Genomic DNA, 15,224 nt, shown 5'->3' with positions numbered 1-15,224 from the left:
AATATTATACACGTTTCTCTACAAGAAGATATGAGAGCTGAGAACTTGATTTCTAGAAATGTTTCCATTGTACATTTTTCAGACATTCAGACCTTCAAAGGCTCTATCCTCCTGTGAAGACCAAACTAGACACAAACAAAAAAAACCTATTTGGAAATGATTATTTGATAGTGTCTTAGAAACTATTATTCCCACACTGGTCAGAAGAGGGAGAACACAGATGAGTAATGTCCCTCGACTTGGAAAATCCCAGAAAGCAGGAATGTGGACACAGAAAATCGGAGCCCTTAAGAGAGTTATCAGCAAAGAGCTGCAGATAAAAAACCTCACATTTATCACAAACTTAAAAAGTTAAAGGTACCCCAAAGACAAACTTCCCTCCCTCTGATTCTTTTTTAGGATGAAATACCTGAAGTTTTTGAAACTTTTCATATGAAAAAGGTTGAGGAGGCAGTTTAGACTTCCAGAGCTGCCTATTGTATTGGGGGAAAAAAATCTATTCGAATGGGATTGTTAGGTTCCTAGAACCCAGAACTGGGTCTTCCTTCAGGCCAAAAGCAGGTTAATTCTAATTTGGAACTAGAAGTGTAAAGATGAAATGAAAACACCAACCCTGAGATAAAGATTCATAGGCACCAAACACCTCGAGTGACCAAACGCTCTCCAGACGTAACCTGTTACCCATCACTATCAAAGCCACTTGCCAATGCATCCGTATCTTTTTTGTAGGACCATTTAATTTTTTCTTAAAACCCACAATCCATAGAAATGCAATAAAATTAAACATACAAACAACCTTTAAAGTTTTTTTGGTTTGATGAAATATTTAACATCCATAGCATCTGAGGTACAAAGGCATGACACCAGGCACTCGATATACTGAAATTTCATTGTTGTTGGAGGAGACTGAAATCAGCCATGGGACAAAGAGGAGGCAACAGTCAATGACACAGGCAATGATAAACACCAATAGTTCCCAAACCAGGTCTGTCTCCCCTAGTCTGAATCCACTTGGCTGCGTTACAAAAGTTTGATCCCATTGACTGGTCGGTTCTCTTTAGAAACAGATGGGTCCCTTTGGAGGAGTGAACTGGAAGACAGGCAGAAGATGTACAGGGGGTGGGGGGATGGCGGGGGCAGGAAGTGACATTCAATCAACTTCTGTGGATCCACAAGGCCGCAAGAATTCCTGTCCTCGTTCATGGAACCATTTATTTGAAACTGTGAATGGATTAAATATCCCAAATTAAGTCACACACTAAAACAAGAGAGAATCACCAAAGCTTCACGTGCCCCTGAGAAATTATGTTCTACTGCATATTGTTTATCTCTTCTGTTCTTTATCACTTTCAGACACCTGTGGGCATTTCGGGTATTTGTTGAGGCATTTCTTTGCCCCCTAGCTCACTTTGAAAAACAGTGTGTGTTCAGAGGAAGAGAATAACTTACTGCAGCAGATGGAAATTCAAAATGAAGATCCATTGTTGATGTTGCCACAGTACCTGACTGGTTTTCCTCGTAAAACCTGAGAAAATGGTCAATTTGCAAAGGGTTCAAAAGAAAGCAAACTCTGTTGGCATGTAGACAACCATAGCATGGCCTAGTAAATAGAGCATGGGCCTGGGAGTCAGAAGGACCTGTGTTTTAATCCCAGCTCTGCCACTTTTCTACTGTGACCTTGGCCAAGTCACTTCACTTCTCTGGGCCTCAGTCCCCACATCTGTAAAATGGGGATTAAGACTGTGAGCCCCATGAAGGACCGGGACTGTGTTCAAACCGACAACCTTGTATCTATCCCAGTAGTGTGCCTGGCACATAGTAAGTGCTTAACAAATACCATAAAAAAAAATCATCTTTCAGTGCCTACAAGCTTACAGGCAGGGATCGCACCTACTAACTCTGTGTTGTATTTTTTCAAGTGCTTACGATAGTGCTCTGCACACAGAAGCATTCAATAACACTGATTGATTTCACCAAATTTCCCAACCAAAGAGCATGAAAACCTTTGTACGAAAGTCGACCTTTGTCATTCATTCATTCATTAAATCGCATTTATTGAGTGCTTACTGTGTGCAGAGCACTGTACTAAGCGCTTGGGAAGTACAAGTTGGCAACATATAGAGACGGTCCCTACCCAACAACGGGCTCGCAGTCTAGAAGGGGGAGACAGACAACAAAACAAAACATGTGGACAGGTGTCAAGTAGTCAGAACAAATAGAAGGGTTTTTAAAAAAGGCACACATTGTCCAAGATCACAACTGAACCCTACAACTCCGAATGTGCTCTCCCAACCAGTAGTTGAACAAGATGACACTTGGTCATATTTACTGGGGAGACTATAAAAACACATGAAAAGTGTGTTCTAACAGTCATTCCAATTGCTAGCAAATACAGTTCAGGGTGACAGTGAAATTTATATTTAATTCACTGCAGAACAAAAGATAAAAGTGAACATCTATCCAACCACTGGGCCCAGTTAAACTTCATCCCTCCAATTCAGCTTAGGAAATGCACTGCTCTAAGCTCCTCTCTGCTCTTGTGGGCAGAGAATGTGTCTATCAATTCTATTGTATTGTACTCTCCCAACTGCTTACTAGAGTGCTCTGCACACAGTTAACACTCAATAAATACCACTGATGGATTGATTACTGGGAATCCAGGGTTAAAACAAGCCTGCCTGCCCTGTTCTTCAGGCCTCTGAAAGTCCCTTTTCTGGGGGTATTAATTCTCTCTGTCATCTAAGTTTATACTGCATCTACTCAGGACTGGTTTCAGATGGTAAACAAGGTAAGCAACTGCTGATGGATACCTGTTACTTTGGGGGGTTTTGGGATAAAAGACACCATGGACGTGCACAGAAGAGTCTGGTTTTTATAATAATCTATCTGTAAATCAGAATGCAAGGGTTCAGCCCTTAGGGTTCCATCTCTTAGACTAAAGGAGTCTGAATAACTGAATTATAACTGAATTATACCCTGCAAATACATTATTCAGCACATATTAACATGAATATTCCAGACTAAGTAAATCAAGTGACCTGCTCTCTCAACCTCTATAAATATGAAATATTTTAATTTGTGAAAGCATTTTTTGAAAGAAGGACTCTCTAAGGGTCCTATTCCTATTTTAAGAGTTTCTTCCTCCCTTCTGCTCTTCTTTACCCTCAATGAAAATGGGAGAAGTAGCGTGGCTCAGTGGAAAGAGAACAGGCTTTGGAGTCAGAGGTCATAGGTTAAAATCCCGGCTCCGCCAACTGTGTGACTTTGGGCAAGTCACTTAACTTCTCTGGGCCTCAGTTACCTCATCTGTAAAATGGGGATTAAAACTGTGATCTCCCCGTGGGACAATCTGATTACCTTGTAACCTCCCCAGTGCCTAGAACAGTAAATTGCACATAGTAAGTGCTTAACAAATACCATCATTATCCCCCTTCTAGACTGTGAGCTCGCTGTTGGGTAGGGACCGTCTCTATATGTTGTCAACTTGTACTTCCCAAGCACTTAGTAAAGTGCTCTGCACACAGTAAGCGCTCAATAAATACAATTGAATGAATGAATTAATGATGGGGGTGGTTGAGCAATCCCCTAAAATGGTGGCACGTGGTCCCTCAAAAAGATGGCAGAGGCTAGAGCTAGGTGTCCTTCTGCCCCTCTTGAAGATGATGGTAGCAGGGTTGTGTATTTTGCAGGAAGGAAATGATCCACAGCAGGGTGGGCATTGAGGTCATGCAGTTAAACTGCTCTGGGTCTTCGGTTAACAGGCAATGCTGCTGTGGGTCACTTCTGCGCTGCTTTGCATATGCCATTACCTTATGCTACCTGCATACTCAGCTTGAGGCAATGAGGCCATATGGAATGGGGGTGGGGAGGCCACTTTCTCTCCAACTCAAGGCGGCCAACTGTTTGAATCTCACCCTACATGAGCGTTTTAAACATACCGCAGTTTCATCTCTAACTGCGTTTGTTTCTTTGCAGCTCAAATGAAACCAAAAATAAACATTTACCTTGAATATGCTGGGCACTCTGACGAATAGAATAAACCTCTGAACCTTCTCCCAGGGTGTGTGGAAATGGGATAGGATAGAATGCAGGGGACCCCAATTCCGTGTTATTACTGTTATCATAATTATATGTGTTAAGTGTTTACTATATGTCAAGCACTGTACTAAGCACTGGGATAGGTACAAGTTGATCAGTTGGACCAGTCCCTGTCCCACACGGGAAGGAGAAAAGGTTTTGAAATTCCATTTTAAAGTTGAGGAAACTGAGGCACTGAGAAGTGAAGTGACTTGCCCAAGGTCACATAGCGGGCAGGTGAGAGAACCAAGTTTAGAACCCAGATCCTTCTGACTCCCAGGCCCAGGCTCTTTCCACTAGGCAATGCCACTACTTCTCTGTTTTTTATGGTATTTGTTAAATGCTTACTATGTGCTAGGCACTGTTGTAAGCGCTGGGGTAGATAGATGGTAATCAGGTTGGACTCAGCCTATATCCCACATGGGGCTCACAGCCGTAATCCCCATTTTATAGAAGAGGTAGCAGGAACAGAGAAATGAAGTGACTTGCCCTGGGTCACACAGCAGACACATGGCAGAGCCAGGACTAGAACCTAGGTCTTTCTAACTCCCAGACCCATGCTCTATCGATTAGGCCATGCTGCTTTTTGTTGAGACCATGCTCTCTTGCTGAGGAAGAGAGTATGTTTTTAGTTCCCGCCTCCTTGTTAGAGCTTGTTGATCGCTTCTAAGTCCAACCAAGATAACCTTCATAAATCTCTCCTTTCAAATACAGAAATCGAGGCCTGGGCCCCATTGGCCCTTAGTCAAGCAGGGCCACAGGCATGAGCATCATGGGCACTGGCCAATCACCAGGCTTCGGCCCTGGCCTGCAGACCCGGGGCTGCCCCAAGAAGTGACCTTCACTTACCCCACTTGCACCCTACTAGTACTGGACAAGCCGCATGTCGTGTCCTGTAATCTCCCTCTCCGCTTCTGAACAGATTATACCAAAACACCGCCGTCCCCTGGAAAGAAAAGGGCACTCTATGATATGTTGGAGAAGCACTGTTCACCCTCACAGCACTCCCATCCCCACCCAACTTCACCCCAAAGCTGGTGTGCTGGCGGGGTTTGGAAATGAGTGTGAAGTTTGGTCGCTGACCACTCCCCACACCCAATATGGGAGAGCGGGCAATATGGGGTTTGAACGGAAAACACAAGGCTAAATTAATCCAAGGAAGGACAAAGCTGTTAGGAAGAGACCCATTCTACCCACCCCCAAGCCCTGAGGGCTCAGAAGCAGAGCAGAGACATAAAGATGATAGGGGGCTTAAAGAACATAACTCAGTAATTTGTTCATCCCCAGCCGATTCCACAATTGCACCAGTCTTCCGCTTTCTGATGATGGTTTACACATAATTAGCATCAGGCAATGTGGTTTTCATTCTGCCCAGGCACACCCGACACTGTTCACGGAGCCAAAGTATTTTAAAAAGCTACAGATTCTCCTCCTCAACCACAACCAAGACCAGGAAACACTGTTGAGTGTAATCACTAATCATGTACTCTAGAACGCAAGATCAGAGCTTTGGGGTTTTATTCATGAAACGCAAACCTTCAGGGCAGACCCTTGGCTAGGCCTTGGGTATCTCACCCTTCCAGCCACCCCAGAGACATTTCAACAGACCCATCGAATGGGTCCTGGAGGATGAAGAGGACCTCACTCTCACTGTGGGCAGGGAAAGGATCTATCAACTTTGTTGCACTGTACTCTTCCAAGTGCTTAGTACAGTGCTCAGCACACAGTAAGTGCTCAACAAATACCACTGATTGATTAATTGACCCAGGGGATGGCAGCCAGGTCAATTATATTCCAATCCACTATCACCCACCCACTCACATGATAGCTCCGGTTGCCCCAAGCCAGACTGGGGCAATCCCAGATGCTGCCCTGTAGAGGAGGGACTGGGACGCTCCCCAAGGAGGGGGGCAAGAGATTTGGCAGGAGAAGGGGATTGGGAAGGTTTAGGAGCCCCTCCCGTTGGCAGGGAATCACTCAGCTCTTTCGGCTGGCTCCTCTCAGCTGCTCTAGGGAACCATCGTTAACAAGGCCAAGCCTGAGGTGCCCAAGTCAGGTCTTTGAAGGGCACAGGCCAATAAATGGCATCAAGTATAACAATGTTCTCCCAACTCGGCCCGTGGGCTGAGCAGGGATGGAGCATCATCAATCGTATTTATTTATTGAGCGCTTACTGTGTGCACAGCACTGTACTAAGCGCTTGGAGCAGACTGCTTACCTTCTTGGGCCAGATTGCAGCCCCAAAATCTGGGAACACTGTGGCACCACCGGCTTCGACGTCACTCATCTACAAAGACAAGACCTCGGTAACAGACCTGGGTGTTGGGCTCAGGGCAAACCGTGCTGTTTACAGATTACTATATCTACCCCAGCACTTAGTACAGTGTTTGGCACATAGTAAGCACTTAATAAATACCATTATCATCATCATCATCACTCTAATCCATTCTTTCATACAGGCAGGACTGAGGCTTGCCATCATTGTGGATGAGAGACTCCATTGCTCTGAGCGATTTGGACGTACTTCTATTTTTTGGAATAGATCCCATCCATCAGTCCCTCTGCAGGCTGCCCAAAGGCTTGGTCCCAGAGTGCAACCACTCCAGGAGACAAGCTGTTCCAGGGTTCACCCTGTATGTATAGTGACAATTTACTATCTTACTACTTACTCTACTTGTTTTCTTTAAAAAAAAGTCAGTCTCTTTACTGATTAGAGACCCTTATTCTCTACTGATCCATTTCCTCTTACTGTTTCTAATTCCCCCATTCACCTCAAATGGAAGCCACAGATGCCCAATCTGGAGAACCTGCCAGGGTTATTTTTTTTTATTATTAATAATAATAATAATAATAGTGTTTGTAAATGCTTACTATGTGCCAAGCACTGTTCTAGGCACTGGGGTAGATACAAGGTAATCACGTTGTCCCACATGGGGCTCACAGTCTTAATCCCCATTTTACGGATGTGGCTTGCCCAAGGTCACACAGCAGACAAGTGGCAGAGCCAGGATTAGAACCCACATCCTCTGACTCCCAAGCCCACACTCTTTCCACTAAGCCATGCTGATTCCCAGGGTTAAGTGAGTTACAATTCTTCTAGACTGTAGAGGAGAAGCATGGTATAGTGGATAGAGCCCGGGCCTGGGAATCAGGAAGTCACGGGTTCTAATCCTGGCTCTGCCACTTGTCTGCTATGTGACCTTGGGCAGGCCACTTCACTTCTCTGGGCCTCAGTTACCTCTTCTGTAAAATGGGGATTGAGACTGGCAGCCCCCATGTGGGACAGGGACTGTGTCTAATCTGATTAAATTGTGTCCACCCCAGCACTTACTACAGTGTCTGGAACATAGTAAGAAATTAACAAATACCACAATTATTATTATTATTAGACTGTAACCTCCTTGTAGGCAGGGAACGTGTCTACTAACACTATTATACTGTACTCTCCCAAGTGCTTAGTAGAGTGTTCTGCATACAGTAATCGCTCAATACCATTGGTTGATAAAAAATTTGCACAGAAATGTCCTATCCTTAAGTGCAACCATGCAGGAGGAAGTGTCGGTCACAAATTGAACTTTTCGGCAGCCCTCACAGACGTAAGGAGGCGCTCACCTTCAGAAGTGCCAATTCTGAAAACAAAGGCTTGCTAGACACATGCACAGATACATCTATCATATACTGTAGTTTAATATTCTCCAAACCATGCTCTCAGCTGAATCATGATGGGTGGAAGACATTTTAAATTTTGACACAATGTGCATTCTTGTTTCTCCTTCCCCCAAAATGTTGGTGTAGACAATGTCATAGGAGTGTGCACAAAAGGAAAACCAGATTCTGTTTCTCACCTGGACAGAGCAACAGGCTTTGGGAGGGATTATGTCAATTGCTCGATCAGATCATGCTTAACTGATTAAAATAGGCCTAAAAATACCATCTACAAGCACTGGATTTGTGTGTAGAGAGCTGATGAAAATTTAGTGGGCTTTTCTACAAGGCTATTCTTAAAGGCTCCATCTTTCCAATTGCTTCATGTTCAATGGTTTTCCTATTTTCAGGAGTTCCTTACCCCCAGACACATAGAACAGTCACTGTCATACTGTCAAAGATGACCCACTGGGTCAGAGACGGGTGTGCATTATGGGACATACAGTCTTGACTGTATTATGCACTCACACACACTCTGACTGTCCCTATTTGCGCTGCTGTTTTTGTTATTTGCAGCATCTGGCCCTGTTTTTTGCTTTGGTCTCTTGTGTCATGATCCTTAGTATTCTAGACTGAGCTCGTTGTGGGCAGGGAACATGTTGGAAAGCAGCGTGGTCTAATGGATAAAGCACAAGTCTGGGAGCCAGAGGACCTGAGTTCTAATCCTGGCTCTGCCACTTGCCTGCTGTGTAACCTTGTGAAAGTCCCTTAACTTCTCTGTGCCTCAGTTTCCTCAACCACAAAATGGGGATTCAATACCCGGCCTCTCTCCTACTTGACCACAAGCCCCATGTGGAACAAGGACTGTATCCAGACTGATTAAGTTGTATCTACCCCAGTGTTTAGAATACTGCTTGACACATAGCACTTAACAAATACCATTTAAAAAAAAACAAAAAGTCTCCCAACTCTGTCAAATTGACCTCTCCCCAAAGAGTTTAATACAGTGCTCTGCACACAGTAATCACTCAATAAATACAATTGATTATTGATAATAAGCATCTGCTCAAAAAGAGCAGCTCCTTTCCAGATTGCAGTGTCCACTGCTAGTTTATCTGGAGCAATTGGCTCCTGGTTTTCAGCTGAGATGTAGCACTGTCTAAGGCTGGGCTATACTGTATCCTTCCAAAGTTATACTGTATCCTTCCAAAGTTTTTCCTGCCTTCCCTGTATTCCTGATTTCAGCCCACCACTCAGCAGCTGTTTGGGTATCCTACTTCGTGGAATATCCATGATTGTTCAGGAAGTCAACGTTCGAGGTGCAACAGGCCTTTCAAGATGGCATTTGGATAGCTAGGCCATCCTGCTCTAAACCAACAACGGAAAGAGGGGAGTGAAGCACAGCTGCACATCATGGCTTTCCATCCTCCTCGAATGCAGGGGGAAGAATTCAAAAAGGCTTTTCATGAGGTTGGCACTGCTTCTTGTGTAAATTGGAACCATGTCCTTGGAATGGCCTCAGATGAGGTAACTGACTGTGAAGCATTACAAATTCCTCCCTGGGTTTAGCACGCAGGCCAGGAAGGCAGCCCCATGGTCTTATTTACATTCAGTCACCAAGCAACGGAGACTGCTGATGCTTCAAGGCCCGGCGGCTGTTTCTCCTCCTGTTCCCAGGGGGAAAGTGAGGCTGGAAACTCAGCCATCCTTCAGATCTGCCTGAGGTAAAAAAAAAAAAGTTCGGTTGACAGAGACGGCTCAGATCCATGTTTCTCAATGGCACACAGGGAGACAGCCTTCTTAGACTTTGTAAGTGAAATTTACAGTTGGATTCTGGGAGCAAAAAGAGTGAAATCGTGTCCTCTGGCATGGCCCCTGATGGGCCCAGAACCTGCCTGAAGGTCCACTGATCCCCTTTCTTCTTTGAAAGAGGAAATGTTGCTAAACTCTGACGTGTTTCATTCTTTTCAAATACAAAATATCACTCCAGTGAGTTGTGTGTGTATGGCACCACGGGTTACAGCCAGTCGTCATTTTCTGACCCGAAGGAGGGGACTTCCATGATCCTACTCCAGCCTAGACCGTGAGCCCGGTATGGGACAGGGACTGTGTCCCACCTGATTACCTTGTATTAACCCCAGTGCTTAGTACAGTGCTCGGCAAATAGTAAGCACTTACATGTATCATAATCAATCCTTTTTCCAGGGTCCCAGCTTTTGCCAAGTGGGTGAAAGTATGAAGATGCTGGGGAGGGTGGAACCCTTAGATCTTATTTTCAGACCCAGAGGTAGGTTCAGGAGACTCCTCTCGACTCTGGCCAGGCACCTTCTCCACTCTCAGTTCCTTCCTATCTCTGTTAAGCTGCATCAAGACCCTGAAACCCACCTCACAACAGGAAATATCTGTATTTGATTCCCTTAGATATGCTTGGCTAATTTCTAATTTACAGTTTAGGAAACTTCCTGTTTGCCATTTGGTCTTCCTAATTATTCTGCCCTCTAACGACAACTTCTCTTTCCTGACGTGTTTTGAGCTTCCTGCCAATCAGTCACCTGGGAAGCAGCATGGTCTAGTGGATACAGCCCCGGTCTGGGAGTCAGAAGGACCTGGGTTCTAATCCCAGTTCCACCATTTGTCTGTTTTGTGACCCTGGGTAAGTCACTTAAGTTCTCTGTGCCTCAGTTACCTCGTCTGTAAAATGTGAGCCCTATGTGGGACAGGGATCGTGTACAACCCGATTTGCTTGTATCTGCCCCAGAGCTTACTACAGTACCTGGCACTGAGTAAGGGCTTAACAAATACCACAATTATTATCATTATTATTACTACTACAGTGCCAACCTCTTTCTCTGTCCACCTTTGCTCCCTTCCCCTCTCCCTTCTCCTCATCCTCTAAAGATACCTGAGCTGAAAGCTAAAAGAGAGAGCAGAAGGTTAAGATCTGTTCTGTTAAGTTTTGAAAAAGAAATACGCCCTCTCAGCTTTGTCAGAGGGAGCTCAAAATAGTTGAAAGCAGGACAAGATACTTTCTGGGAACATGACTGCTAACCTTAGCTGGTCAACTGCCCTGCCTCCCCCATGACCCTCCAGTCCCCTGTCCTGTACTGGTGAGAGTAGAAATGCACAGTTCGTTTAGTTAGTGGCAGAGCCAGGATTAGAACTCAGAACTCCTGAGTCTCTGCTGTGTTGCTTAGAGGATCCCCAATCTGTTAGTACTGGGGCCTGGGTAGGGCCCTCAGTCATGAACAGCTGCTTCCCAGCTGGAGTGCAGGATGTTTTCCCCACAAGTGAATAAAAACTGGCCAAAAACATTGTCAGGGTTGAGGCCAGCACTAAAACTTGGAGAGATCAAATCACTCTCAGCTTGATCTGTCTCTGGCTTCTTATACGTGCCTCAAACAACTTTTGCAGAGGATTAGTTTCCTTTGCAAAGTCACCATTTTGAGATGCAAACCCTACTTTGACTTCACTAGTTAAGTCTTCTTACAGTCTTCTGATCACCCCAGCATCCCGCTGCCAGAGTTGGGAGCTGAAGAGGTGGATGGATGGACTGTGGGTCTGACCCAGGAATAGCACAGCTTACAGCCCAATGGTCTTTCATGCCTTGGACCCCACAAGCTGACCAAAGGTGGTCCAGAAGCCCCAGAGTGAAGTCCCCAGGGGCTGCCCCAGACCACCGCCTCAAAGATTTCAAGTGGCAGTGTGACCTATTGTTGCAGGCTGTGGAGACACTACATTTCTGTCACTGGCCTGCAGACTGGGACATTTCCTCAGCAAATTCTAATTTATGGCCTAATTCTGCTGATCCACCAACACTTTGGCTCCCTTAGTGTTCCTTAAAAGGCCCTAACACCACAAATTTCCAAGTGGTTTCCCAAGACATTTTCAGAGTCAGGATGAGATGGAGTGTGATTTGTCACCACTCACAAACCTCCCATTCTCTGTTATCCATGGTAACAGGGGACAAGAAGAGCCCAGATAACTGAAAATCATAGATAACCCCCACAAAAAAAAAATCACCTTCACTATTTATTGCAACCTTGAGCTCCACCAAACCTCTGTCTGAAACTTCTAAGGAGCTCTTCTTGAATTTCAGTTCCATTTCCTACCCCTGCAAACCCTCTTGGGAAAGGGCTAGCGAATAGAAAAATGACCCATCGAAAGGTAGTGGGAAGGAAGAGGAAATTTTTTCTCTTTCAGAAGGGCCATCCTCAATGAATTTCTAATCTTTCCTCCATATATTCCCCTGACTGCCACTTCAACACTTCTGTACAAATCTTCATATTCTTAACATTCTTAACATATTCTTAACAAGGGTGACACCTACAAGTTGTGGAGGAGAAGATAATGGCCTGGAAAATTAGCTGTACTAAAGGAAGCTGGTCTGTGCTAAGGTCGTAGAGAGTAACCTGTGGTGATATAACTCAGTACCACGGTGGGTTTCTCTGGAAGTTATGCTCGTTAAAATGGAAACTTCTTGCGGGCAGGGAATATGCCTCATGCTTTTGTTGTGTACTTTCCCAAGTGCTTAGTACAGTACATTGCACAGCCTGGATGCTCAATAAATAACACATCTATTACCATTCATTTTTACTGAAGCTCTCACTCAGAGTGTGGGATAATAGTACTTACGTAGTTTAAAAAAGTGGCCACACGATTTCCAGTCCCTAAACGCTTGAAAGCATCTGGCTCATCTTTCTACAAAAATTAAATGAGAATGAACTGCAAACCTCAAGGACACAGACAAGGACACACAGATACTTACATAGTTAAGAAACGTCGCTAGCCTATTTCCTTCCGTTTTGAGACTGCTGTCAAAGGGTCGCTGCAACAGACAACAACTTTAACCTGAGTTTGAGGTCGGCCCACACCAGTGTCACGGGGACGCGCAGCCCAGAAGTCTTAGTCAAAATACCACAAAAACAAACAAACTGAGAATCCCTACCCAATCTAAGGAAGCTCTGGTGTCCACTCACTAGTGAGGTCTCAGTCCTTGCTTAGGAATCGAGGAATTGGCAAAACAGGATGTTTGGCTATGGGACGGGGCACCCACCCACCCACCACAGAGACAAGATAGTGCCACTTCACAGTTCTGAAGGAGTCAGAAGCCGAAGCCATTTTGACATGTTGAGGAACAGGGATTTCAGGGAAAGGCCCATTCGATGTAGGAAGGGTGAGAATAGTCTAAATCCACCAGGAGGTAAGCTCCTAACTAGATTGTCAGCTCTTTGGAAGCAGGAACCATGTCTACCAACTATATTGTACTCTACGAGGTGCTAAGTACAGTGTTCTGCATACAGTAAGTGCTGAGTACCATCGATTGATTGGTGACAGAAACTTCCAAATATAGGTAATTTCAGCTTTTCAGCAGGGCCTAGGAGAAGGATTACTGGTTTGGGAGTCAGGAGGCCCATGCGCTAGGCCCGGCTTTTCCAAGGGCCTTCTGTGTGACTACTTAACCTGTCTGGGCCTCAGTTTCCTCATCTGGAAAACGGGGGTGACACGTGCTCTCCCTCCCTCTCTCTTAAGACTGTGAACCCCATGTGGGACAGGGACTGTGTCCAGTCTGATCATCTTGAATCTGCCCCAGAGCTAAGTACAGAGGCTTTCTGTTTTAAAGGGGGTGGAGGCCGCTTTACCATACAGACATATTACATGGTTTTCTTCCAATTGTGTGTGGTGGGAAAAAGAACCATAAAATAAAAACCCAAGCCACCTCTGAGTGGGTAGCTCTTCCAAAATGTAGCTGAGTTCCGATCTCTAAATTTGTAATGACTACAGAGCCAGGACCAGCCAAGCCAATCTTTAATGAAATCCAAATGTTTCCTGGCAGTAACTATGGCAGCCCAAAGAGGATGAAAATTCAACTGTGCCTCCTCCTCCTCCATGGCTGGACAGTGCCCAGATAAGATTGGGCCGAACCTTCCAAAATGCGTTGGGCTTCTTGGTTTGAGAGGCAGGCAACACACTTTCTAGAGCTGACCTCTGAAGGAGAATTTAATACTGCTCCAGACCAGCTAGCTCATGACACAACCACCACAATCCAATCTGCCCCCGACCCTCTATCCTGGCCAGGCCTTCAGGGTGGGGCCGACTTCAGAGGGGCCAGCAAGAGACAACATCATTCAGAGAGCTCCTACCATCGAGTTGTGGGATTCAGAATCAGAGAGACCTGGAATGAGAGCACAGTGGCTCTGGAACAAGGGATGGGAGTATCGCGGGAGGACCAGGGGTCTCCCAGAGAAATGTTCTGGGTCCAAACCCTCTAGGTTAGTTGTGTGATGGCATTTTATTATGCTGTATGCCTGATAGAATACACACAGCATCATGCACCGTTCTTTCTCCCTTCAAAGCCCTACTGAGAGCTCACCTCCTCCAGGAGGCCTTCCCAGACTGAGCCCCCTTTTTCCTCTCCTCCTCCCCTCCCCATCGCCCCCCAACCCTACCTCCTTCCCCTCCCCACAGCACTTGTATATATTTGTACATATTTATTACTCTATTTTACTTGTACATATTTACTACTCTATTTTATTAATGATGTGCATATAGCTATAATTCTATTTATTCTGACGGTTTTGATACCTGTCTATATGTTGTGTTCTGTTGTCTGTCTCCCCCTTCTAGACTGTGAGCCCATTGCTGGGTAGGGACCATCTCTATATGTAGCCGGCTTGTACTTCCCAAGCACTTAATACAGTGCTCTTCACACAGTAAGCATTCAATAAATATGATTGAATGAATGCATCCTGCAGTATGCACAACCTAGGGAGATGGTAACTTTTTCCCACTTCAAGGCAGTTAAATATCCAAAGCTGGCCCTGCTTCAGTGACTGGGTCCTGATTCTCAGTGCAAATGATAACGAGATTTCTAGCTTCTCCAGCCCCCTTTCTCTGACCACAGAAAATTAGTTCCGATAAATTTAGGGAACTTGCACTCTGCGTTGTTTGAAGTCACTTGGAAAAAATGAGGTGCTTACCCTGGAGAAGTCAAAGTGTGGTTCGTACTGTCCTCCCATCCCATAATTAGCTACCTGGAGGAAGAAATACTACAGGTTTAAAGGAACCCAACACAAACATTCTTGCAAGCATAAATAAGCAATGCCCTTCCTGTAAAAGCCACATGTCTAAATCAAGCCTACAATCAACATTTGCTAAGGGAGCTGGGGGAGTTGCCTGATCGAGGAGAATTTTCCTGCCAGCTTAGCCTTGGCAGACTAAAAGAAAACAGAAAAAGAAAATGGGTCATTATTCTGGGTATATTGGTTGCAATTAGGGTTTGGCTACCTGGGAAGGGATCTGTCTACACTAGGACTTTCAGAAAGGGAGGCAGAGAAACTACTATTTCCTGTCACAGCAGGGCAGTGACGTGATTCCAGTCTCTCAAACTGATTTTATTTTCCTTTCAGTTAACCCCAGAGTCTAACCAAAGTGATGAGGGGCGGGAGACAGTCAAAACTGGTAGTTGCCTCGGGGTACTCCAAGTAGTTGAGTGCTCAGGGGGT

The 15,224-nt window shown here is 45.2% G+C and overlaps 1 protein-coding gene across 3 annotated transcripts in view; it reads right to left on the bottom strand.

Annotated features, from left to right (window-relative positions):
* Nucleotides 1-726: 726 nt before the first annotated feature.
* P4HA2 (prolyl 4-hydroxylase subunit alpha 2) overlaps nucleotides 727-15,224 on the bottom strand; it is a 62,945-nt gene continuing 48,447 nt past the window's right edge. The window contains exons 12-17 of one of the 3 annotated variants that reach the window (XM_038772886.1): nucleotides 14,700-14,753; nucleotides 12,488-12,547; nucleotides 12,355-12,420; nucleotides 6,296-6,364; nucleotides 4,927-5,023; nucleotides 727-1,221 (exon numbers count right to left, since the gene is read on the bottom strand). In XM_038772886.1, the coding sequence (XP_038628814.1) occupies nucleotides 1,151-1,221; nucleotides 4,927-5,023; nucleotides 6,296-6,364; nucleotides 12,355-12,420; nucleotides 12,488-12,547; nucleotides 14,700-14,753 (417 nt within the window). In that variant the 3' untranslated portion in view covers nucleotides 727-1,150. The remainder of the gene's footprint in view (nucleotides 1,222-4,926; nucleotides 5,024-6,295; nucleotides 6,365-12,354; nucleotides 12,421-12,487; nucleotides 12,548-14,699; nucleotides 14,754-15,224) is intronic. The other 2 variants (XM_038772884.1, XM_038772885.1) reach the window with 2 other exon arrangements.

This window comes from Tachyglossus aculeatus, chromosome X1 (genome assembly GCF_015852505.1).
Source record: "Tachyglossus aculeatus isolate mTacAcu1 chromosome X1, mTacAcu1.pri, whole genome shotgun sequence".
NCBI classification, from domain to species: Eukaryota; Metazoa; Chordata; class Mammalia; order Monotremata; family Tachyglossidae; genus Tachyglossus; species Tachyglossus aculeatus.
Note: the sequence above shows the minus strand (reverse complement) of the source record. Positions and strands in the feature narration are given on the sequence as shown.